Source organism: Asterias amurensis, chromosome 9, assembly GCF_032118995.1.
Source record: "Asterias amurensis chromosome 9, ASM3211899v1".
Taxonomy (NCBI): Eukaryota; Metazoa; Echinodermata; class Asteroidea; order Forcipulatida; family Asteriidae; genus Asterias; species Asterias amurensis.
Genome location: NC_092656.1, coordinates 20281128 through 20290816, shown reverse-complemented (window position 1 = coordinate 20290816; position 9689 = coordinate 20281128). Strand labels below are relative to the sequence as shown.

The following is a 9689-nucleotide window of genomic DNA, read 5'->3' as shown; positions in this document are numbered from 1 at the left end:
GTACATAAATGGGTCTTGTAATTTTGAACATTAGAAAAGACAAAAATCAGGAGAACATTGATGTGTTTTGTTTCAAAACTTTAATTGCTGTTGTTGCTGCATTAGTTTAAAAAATAATACATGATACTTTTTTTCTGTACACGGAATTAAATAGCACAATGAGTATCAAGTGTTTGTGTTCAACTATGGTTTTTCTAACTGCTTTTGACAAACTTTTATCAAGGAGGTAGAAATTGTGTTAGATTGCATGAGTAATTATGTGGAGAATTCTTTTTTTAAGTAAATTGAGTGTTGACCACTCTTTGCTATTTACATAAGTCACATTAGTTAGGTTAAATTCTGCATGGAAATGGAAAAACCTCTCTTTGGGTAATTTTCTTGCAACAAAAATGTAACAATTATGCCATATTTTTTTTATCAGGAGCCACTTTATCAGGAGCCATTTTATTGCTTGACTGTGTCTGTTACTGGAATAAGTACTTTGCACACTTGGAATTTACATCATGATGTTTCATTTTTAAAAAAATAAAAATTATCATCAATATTAAACACTTGCTCAAATAAATAAAAATATTTATGAAATCTTTTTCAATTTGACCATCATTGGTCATTGACTCATGCTAACTAAACTAGTATTATTGCAAATAAGATCAAACCTTTTCATATTTTGGGACAAACAATTTGTTTTCTTTTGATTTATAAGTAATATACTTTGATCGGACCTTGTGTGAAAAAAAAAACTGAAGTGGTAGTTTATTTATTTTTGTATGTAGCTTTGGACAATTGTTCGCCTTTTCTCTGAAATACAAAGATACTTTTCAAGTCAGTAAAATTACGATAATATACAGATATTTAATATCAGTTTGTGAGCAGGAACAAATTTAATATAAATTTATATTCTTCTGAAACAGAATAATTTAAATAACCTTAAAAACCCTTGCTTATATAATGTTAATTTAACATTTAAATATATGCCAGTTAGAGTTATAATGTGCAATCTTAAGATTAGTACTGTGGTAATATGTTTGCAATTATTTTTGTTAACCATAGCTCAAAATGTTGTTGAAAAATAAAGTCATGTCGAACAAAAAATTATGAAAATCAGATGGAATGATTTTGAACAGTCAGACAGAGAAAAATTTCTAACATTTGCTCTTGTATCAGTAATACATATATTGCCTTTGTAAACATTAAGCGCTTATGCAAAGAAAAAACATTTTTATAATAAAACAATATCACATTTATCTAATATGAAATTTTATTTAAAATAAAAAACGTTTACTGGCCAAGTACTGTTTAATAGAATGTGCGGGAACTAATTTCAGCAACGAGTAAATAGAGATTTAACCAATTTTAAAAATCAGGCGGGGTTTCCAGTGTGTAAACCTCTTTTGAGTTGTGTTGGTTCTGAAAGGAACCAGTGATTCCAAAAGATTGACAAAATGTGCTAACTTTTTGGAACACAACTGCTTTGAACTCTATAAAGCTTGGATTCATCACATTTTGTTTAGTGCAGAAACAACTTGTTTGGCAGAAACAGATCACCTTTCTTCACAGTGACATGCATTTCGTACCATTGTCAAGGGATCATTGTTGCTGATCGGTCAGGCATGACATTAGCATGATTTTGTTCTACAACGTTCACACGATTTCTCGGTAAAAGTGACCTTGCATTTCTGCTTGATGCCGAGGGTCAAACTTAAAAGATTGGCTTCTTTAGACCTACATGTAGACCCAGATTCATAGAGCTTCCTATGCAAAAATAATTGTTTAGTAGCTTTAGCGTTGCAAAAATTAGTTAGCACTTTGTTACAGATCTGCTCATGAAGAAAATATTGCTTAGCAATTTAGGGTAGCTAATGGAACGCACCCATGAAAAAATTGGCTTGTCTGGCATGACCTTAACCTTTGACCTGAAAGACTTTCAGATGGACAGCGATCCATAGAAGAGCGTTTCCCTCTCGGCCTCGCTTTCGGCGTCAACCTCACTCGTCTCGTACTTCAGGTAGATCGTCTCTTCGTTGAGGGCCTCCTCCGTGGGCATCAGGAAGCCAGTGATGATAAAGAGGAGGCTGGAGAGGAGGTAGAAGGAGGGTACGACGATGGCTAGGGCCACGTCCACTCCCTGGCCGCATGCATGCCATGAGAGATGGAGGGATGTGATGGCCGGGACCTGGTGGGGAAATGTTGTTTCTTCAAGTTATTTTCCCCCGCGGGTTAAAGGCACTGGACACTATTGGTAATAACCATAGAGCTATATGTATTGACTAGAGCGCTAACTTGCTCTGCGTTTCGAAGCCACCCTGGGCGCAGACATGTTTGATGTGTTGCGTGAATTCGGAATTTTAAGAGAACACACATTGCCGCAATTATTTTACATTCTGCTTGGTACGCAACTGTCCACTCGCGTACGTCCGCGCTATTAAAACCGTAACTTCGACTTGATTGCCGTACTAAAAAAAGTAAAAGCGCTTTTTAATCATGATGCACATGATGCTCGCAGTTTGTGCGCTGATCAGCAGATTGTGCGTTTACATTTGCTGCATTCTTTGTTTCGATGACACATAAAAAAGAACAAACGCACTATCATGCAAATAGCCGTACAATTGCCGTACAAAATGTCAAGCCTTTGTATTGGTTTGTACATAAACATGGATGCGCCCACACGGCTTCAAAACCTTAGTGCGTGTATAACGGGGTGTTACCGCTCTAGTCAATATATATAGCTCTATGGTAATTACTCAAAATAATGTTTTCAACTACATGCCAATATTTCAATAACTGATGCGACATACTGCAATAACATTTTCTTAAGATTGTTTATCACTTATTCAGTCACTTACCAATATTGGTCCCACTGCACTACCTACGATGCTACCGATGGCAACATATGCAGCAAAGGCACTGGATCGTAGATTCGCTGAAAACAGATCCTGGAACAAATTGAAATAATCCTCTGTCAACAGGCCCGAATATGATAAACTTCAAATCAGTTTTACCTTTTTCTCCAATGACCAATTGAGCTTAAACTTTCACAGGTTTATTATTTCATGTATATGTTGGCAGGCCTGATACTTCACGGAGGCAATGAAGGGGATTACCTCAATGCCCCCAGGTCATTGCCTTGGTGCCCTTAAAATGCTCCAATAGAAATTTCTCATAGGGTGCCCTTTACCAAGGAGGAAATGCCTTGGTGCCCTTGCCCTTTCGAAAACGAAGCATACATGCTTGTGTTGGGTCATATCAATAGAGGAATAGAGGATACTTGTCTCTGATAACTACCAAATATTACACATGTGGTTTTTTGAGAACTGACCTGGACAATACTAGAGGCTGGACCAGGGGCCATCTCAGCGACCAGACAGTAGAGAAAGAGTAAACCAAATGAGACTGATGGCGATATAGTCAACAACGTCCCGATCATCAGCGAAGCTGCAGTGAGATGACTGATTGCTATCACGTAGGTCTTGTTCTGTTTATGCCGCCTTGATATCCTGAAATGAATCAACCAATCAACCAAGCAATCAATCACTGATTCAATCACTAAATCAATCACTAAATCAACCAATAAATTAACCAATCATTCAATATGTCAATACACCAATAAACAACCACTAGACACCAAATCAATCACTAAATCAATCACTAAATCAAGCTATCAATCAATCAACAAATCAATAAATAAACAAACCATTAAATAAATCAACCAAACATTAATCAATAAATAAACTAATAAATTAATCAATCAAACCATCAATCTATCTATAAACAAATTATTCATTAAGTCAACCAAGCAATTAATAGATTACTCAAATCAATCAAGCAATCATTTCCATTCATAGTGTTTTACCTGTTGGTTAAGATGCCCCCAATTGCACAGCCACAACCTCCCCCAAATAGAACAACGAGGGCGACATTCACACCGTATTCCTCCGATGGGATGGAGAGGACCTTGGAGTAGAAAGTGGGCAGCCACGCCCAGAGAGCGTACGTTGAGACGTTACGCATTGAAGAAGCCAAACAGAGAAGGACGTATGGTCTGTTCCTTATGAGTCGCTGAAATACTTCCTGAGAAGAAAGAAAAGACCAAGATGAGTAATTAAATGAGCTGTTTTGAATTGTAGGTATTTGGTCGTGAAAAACAGTTTTGAGCATTTACAACTGAAACAGTTAAATCCAACACTTCTCTTGGCAAGTTTTGGCCAAGTGGTCTGGTGCATCAAATCGAGTGTTGGTTTACCGAGTTCCCAGCCAAGAAACCTATGTCCATAATTGCTTCTCTTAACCCAGGTGTAGAATTGGAGCCTGATACAGGGCCTAGTGCTAGTGATAATTTAAGCAGCTTGGGGTTGTTTTCCGTGCTCCTAGAAGACCGTCTTTCCACCAGGTCAGGGCCCCACCCCCCAAGGCAGCCAGGCAAAAGCCCCGCCAGCCTCCTCAACGTACTCTAATAACGGACCACATCTTCACCGCATGCTCGTGGGGCACACAGCGCAGCCGACCCCCCCAAGAGGCATCTCTCCCACAAATGCCTACCACTCTGCACTTTGCCGTGCTCCCAGTAGACCGTCTTTCCACCAAGTCGGGGCCCCGTGCCGGGCCCCCCAAGGTAGCCGGGCTAGAAAAAATAGGGAGACCACCACCGGTCAAGTCTTGCACTGGTAAATTGATCATAGTTCAACCCAAGTTGTCAGTTTCCCTTGTGGTTTATTAATTGATATATGAACACAAAAGTTACCATTAAAGTTACAATAATAAAGTGACTATAATAATGCATAAAAGTTACCGTAATCGTGTATAAATCCTGACTGCTCATTAAGGAATCTGAAGAATCGTACGGCGGCTCTCGGATGAAGAAGATGACCAGAAGAAAGACACACCCTCCAGCGATAGCTAAGCTAAGAAACACCCATCTCCAACACACATAGAAGTTTAAGAAGCCAAGGCTGAAGGCTGCCGCTATACCTGCAGGTCCAACAGAAATGATTTATAAACGCTTTGAAAATTCAACAAACAAACTACAGTTTTAGTGTACAACTTCCACACACAGATATAAGGCATTACTGATGAGCCATTTACAAGTTAGATTTGAATACTGTCGGGTACACTGACTTGTTTAGTCACAAGTTACCGCTTCACTTTGACTTCCTCAGACGTTAGCGAGAGTTGGTATGCCCCTTCAAAATTTTCCCATACACTTATTGATTTTCCAATGGAAGTGCCCCATGCAAAATGAAAATGGCCTTGCCCTCTCAAAGATGGAATTCCAGGCCTGATATGGCTGGCTTTACAAAACAACACAATGGCAAATCTGCATACAAGAATTGACCTCAAAGACAAATTTGTGAACATTTTTAAAACCTGACTGTTGTTTGTATCTTACCTATATTTGTGGCAAAGTGGTAAACGGACAACGCTTTAGCGTGATTCATGACAACAAAGTAGTCTGAAATAAGGGAATAAGCAGCCGGGGTACATGCAGCCTGTCACAATAAAAACACAAAGGAATACATTCATCAGGGAGACAACTACAACACTAATCTAAACCAAAAAAAAGAAAGTGTATGGGGAAAGTGACTAGATGCATTTGTACATAGCCACAATCACAGATACACTTTTAGTTACAAAAACACCATCATGCAAGTTCACCCCCAAAAAAGACTAACGGCAACTCTTGGTAAGGGCTACTTATGTAAAAAGGGGGAGCTGAAGGTAAACATTTATATTCCTCTTAAAACAGTCTAGATTGTAGGTTGGAGGGAAACATCCACCAGGCAAGGAGCTCATAAGAGATGCAGTATGTGGAATAAAGCTGTTGGAATGGCTCTTTTTTTTCAAAATCTCCACAAAGCAAGAGTGTATGGGTGAGAAAAAGCATTAAGCCTTGTTTCATGCTCAAACATCTAATAGGAGGAACTATTTCGGACACGCAATAAATAAATCTTTGCAAATGCTGTGTTTGATATTAACTTAAAGGTAGGGTCATACATGTAGATTGGTAAATACTCAACAAATCAATGACTGTAAAAACTTACTTGGTGAGAAATAGCTGTTGAAACACTATTTTGAGAAAGGATTCCCTTGGAAGTAATATGGTTTGGGTAATGTTTCACCACAAAACATTTCATCTGAGAAATGATTCACGCATTAAACAATTCATGCATATTATGTCATGTGTACCATTTGAGACTGGTGCCCTGCTTAGTCGCAGAACAAACCCTCCTCTTCAAGAAAAAAACTATTGATGGTTAATGACATCCTCACACTAGTTTCCTCTAGCAATTCTAATAAAAATAACTCAGTTTACCTCGCTAAGGCCAGCACCAAGCCTCGCCAACAAAATAATAAAGAACCGACTGCTGGACGCTGTCAATATGGCCATTCCTGTCAGGATGAGTTGACCGATTGCCAGAACCGGAACACGGGAACCAACCCCGGTAGCCTTAGCTAACGGGATACCAGCAATGAGGTAAACAGCGGTGAGAGTTAAACCTGTTAAGATACCTTGCTGTAAACAACAACAACAAAATGAAAGAGTTGAGGCTTTGCATGGTATGGTGGATGTAAGGTTATTATATAGGGCTAGATAGCTCAGTTGGTACAAATGTAGAGAGCCCGCAAGTTAATCTGTAGGTCATTGCTTCAAATCCATCTCTAAGTAAATGTTTCTTTTTTTAACCCAACATTATACAAGTAGGAATAATATCATTCCTCACATAGTCAGTAGTTCCAAACTTGGTGAGCTCAACATTTAAGAAAAATAATAAGATGGAATAATGAGATGGAAGACACATCTTCTTCATCTTTATCTTCCTTTCTAGTGCAACCTTTATCATGATTGAAGATAGTCGTACTGCCAGACACACCGGGGCGAACCCCTTCTCTTTTTGATAAATGTGTACTGTGGTCTTTTACGGGCCTTGATAGTTTTTATAACAACACACGGGAACTACAACTTTTCGTCCCATTCAAAGGACAAAGCACAAGTGTAACGACCTAGACTCAAACCCACCCTCACTGATTAGAAACAGCAGAGCTTGAGTTTGATGCTTTACTCGCTCGGCTACGACACTTCTGGGCGTAAAGCTCCGGCATTTTCTTACCTGAGTATCAGTGAATTCTATGCAATCTACCTGGCAACCATTCTTAGACTTGATGTTCATATCACAGGTGCTTGTGTAGTTCTGGTAGCATCTAAGACCTTAAAGGGAGTAAAAAGAAAATATGATCCATTAGGCCTGGTAATTCACGGTGGCAATTGCACCAAGGCAGTGACGAGGGGCAACAGAGGCACGATGCCCCTTGTCACTGCCTTGGTGCCCCTTAAAATGTTCCAATAGAAAAAGTTTCCTCTTAGAGGTGCCCTTCACCAAGAAGAAAACTCCTTGGTGCCCTTGCCCTTTCAAAAACGAAGCTTCAGGCGTGCAGTAACTTAAAATGACTGCTTTCAAAATATTTGTGCAGTATGGTTATACCAGTTCTGCATAAAACTTAAGGAGTTGTTTTAGAAATGGGGGTGTCCATTTGTCTTTGGGTTACCCTGTTTGAAATAAGCTACGCACCTGCTGGAAAAAGAACAGGGTACGCAAGGCTAACGATTTGCACCCCTACGTAAACAGCAAAGATAATCAACAGAGACAGTATGGCCTTTGGTGTTGAGACTGTCGGTACATTGACATCGCTGACATCGCTGTCCTCCCTCTCCCGGTACCTCGACTTCTTACAGCAAAACTGACCCATGACAGCATGCACGGTGGTTGTTCAGGGATACCCGGTACCCGTCTGGTAAATATTCTGTAAGGAAAGTCAAGAGTCAAAGGTTACCAACAAAAAGGCACCATTTATAGCACAGATTATTGCCAATTTGCTAGTGGTGTGTTCTGTGTATAAAGTGGTGAATCAAAATTTGTTACTTTGTGAAAACACAAAAAAGCAAACTATGTGCAGAGTGTGACAAATTATTACTCAGGTACTGAAACTTGGTGATAATGTTAAAAACAATGATTTCATCAAGAATGTGTACAAAATGTGATTTACTCAATTTTCGACTTATATGACATTCATGCCTAAAGACAGTGAATTGAAATACGACCAAATATTCCATGGCTATATTGAATGACAAGAAAAATGCAGAAATTTGACAGAACTTTCTTCCACTGTTTCAAAATCACTTACAGCACTCATAGGGTTGAAATCTATGCTCTGAAGGCTACCTCAATTGATATTGAGTTTGATGCTCTCCTGTCGTCGTACTGGCCTGGAAAAGAGAGAAAAAGTACATTGTTTATTTCGATTAAATCCTTTACTTATTCATGTAACACTACGCCTCAAAGTAACCCATGGCAGGTATAAAGCAATTACCATGCTGCCCCGTGCTTTTCCTGTGGTTGTCTTTTGCAAAGTTCCATCACAAATTTACATTTTGAATTGAAGGTACTAGAGGTACTAGAAGCAGAGTTACTCTAGAAGAAGTAGAGTTACTCTAGAAGGTTACTCAAAGAATAAATTGTAGGTTACCGTCCACTTGATTTCTATAGTTTTATCAAAAAAGGGAAATGGAACGGTCGGTATGATCTCCAGCGTTTTTCCTAACTGTTTTCTTGTCTGGACTGTCAAGTTGCAGGTGTCAACACCGTTGTCTCAACTCAACTACTTAGTTGTCTTGAGTCGTGTGAGTCTAGTCGGTCAACCGTCAAGTTGCCTGAATTCCTCTGGTGCCGTCCATTCACGAGCCTCAACAAAATGTAATTTGATGTTCATCATTACAGTTAGCTTCCTCAAACTTGAAGCTGGGGAAACCCACTAGGACTATAAATAGGTTGAGGAAGCGCACTATCAATGACCTGATGACTACCCGGGGCATGTAGCTGAAACTAACTACAGATAAAACAAAGGTAGAACCCCCAGCTGATCACTTGGCACACAATCCCTGCCTGTCTGTGTTTAGGTAGCCACCGCTGCACTAACAACACTGATTGTTGTCCTTCTATTTTATTTATATATATATATCATCCCATGATGATAAAAAAATAGTATCAATTGTATCATTGATATCATTGAGTAGTACTCAAGTCCTTATTGCTACTGTCATACATAGATTAAGGTTCCTCCATGATCGTAGACTACAAACACAAAGTAAAAACGTGGACCTGTTTGATTCTGAAGAAAAAAAAGTTATCGGATTCTTTCGGAATATGGCATGCACTGCAGATTATATACCAGAACTAAGGCTAGCCCACACACAGCAGGTGGTATGATTTCATATTTATTTTGTCATGATCGGCAATATCCATGTATTTTTCCCCTTGAGTCTCGAACCACAAGAATCAATGTTCTGATAAACGAAGCTAATGCATCAATTGCTGAAAATGACAATGATTTTTTAATCAATCAAACAATGATCAAACTTACATGCATGATGAGTTACATTTTCACAAACACGTCCGATGTGAACAGTTGGATTTCCCCCGATCTTGCCGATTTACCGGACCCATGGATCACCAACAGAGGGCGCTCGACCTTATTAACAGCACATCACTGAACAGAAAACATTGTTGTTTTTAGAGCTAGGAAATGGGATGGGTTGATTATGTGTGTTGGGAAACAAGAAGGAGATGGGGTCGGGGTACTTTTGGCCGACTAAAACTGTAGTTCGCATTACGTTTTTCCTTTAATATAATGAGTGGATT

At 39.1% G+C, this 9689-nt stretch overlaps 1 protein-coding gene across 2 annotated transcripts; it reads right to left on the bottom strand.

The window, feature by feature from the left end:
- Positions 1-54: 54 nt before the first annotated feature.
- Positions 55-9485, bottom strand: LOC139942163 (MFS-type efflux pump MSMEG_3705-like). Of its 2 annotated transcripts, none has more exons than XM_071938899.1 (11): positions 9412-9485; positions 8176-8257; positions 7563-7794; positions 7104-7201; positions 6308-6508; positions 5384-5483; positions 4787-4965; positions 3851-4068; positions 3317-3494; positions 2844-2933; positions 55-2173 (listed from the first exon to the last, which is right to left on the bottom strand). In XM_071938899.1, exons 3-11 carry the CDS (start codon positions 7738-7740, stop codon positions 1925-1927), a joined length of 1491 nt encoding a protein of 496 aa, XP_071795000.1. In that variant the 5' UTR covers positions 7741-7794; positions 8176-8257; positions 9412-9485; the 3' UTR covers positions 55-1924. The 2 variants fall into 2 exon arrangements, with proteins under 2 accessions (XP_071795000.1, XP_071795001.1); XM_071938900.1 differs by lacking the exon at positions 9412-9485 and adding an exon at positions 8362-8451.
- Between the last annotated feature and the right edge of the window lie 204 nt (positions 9486-9689).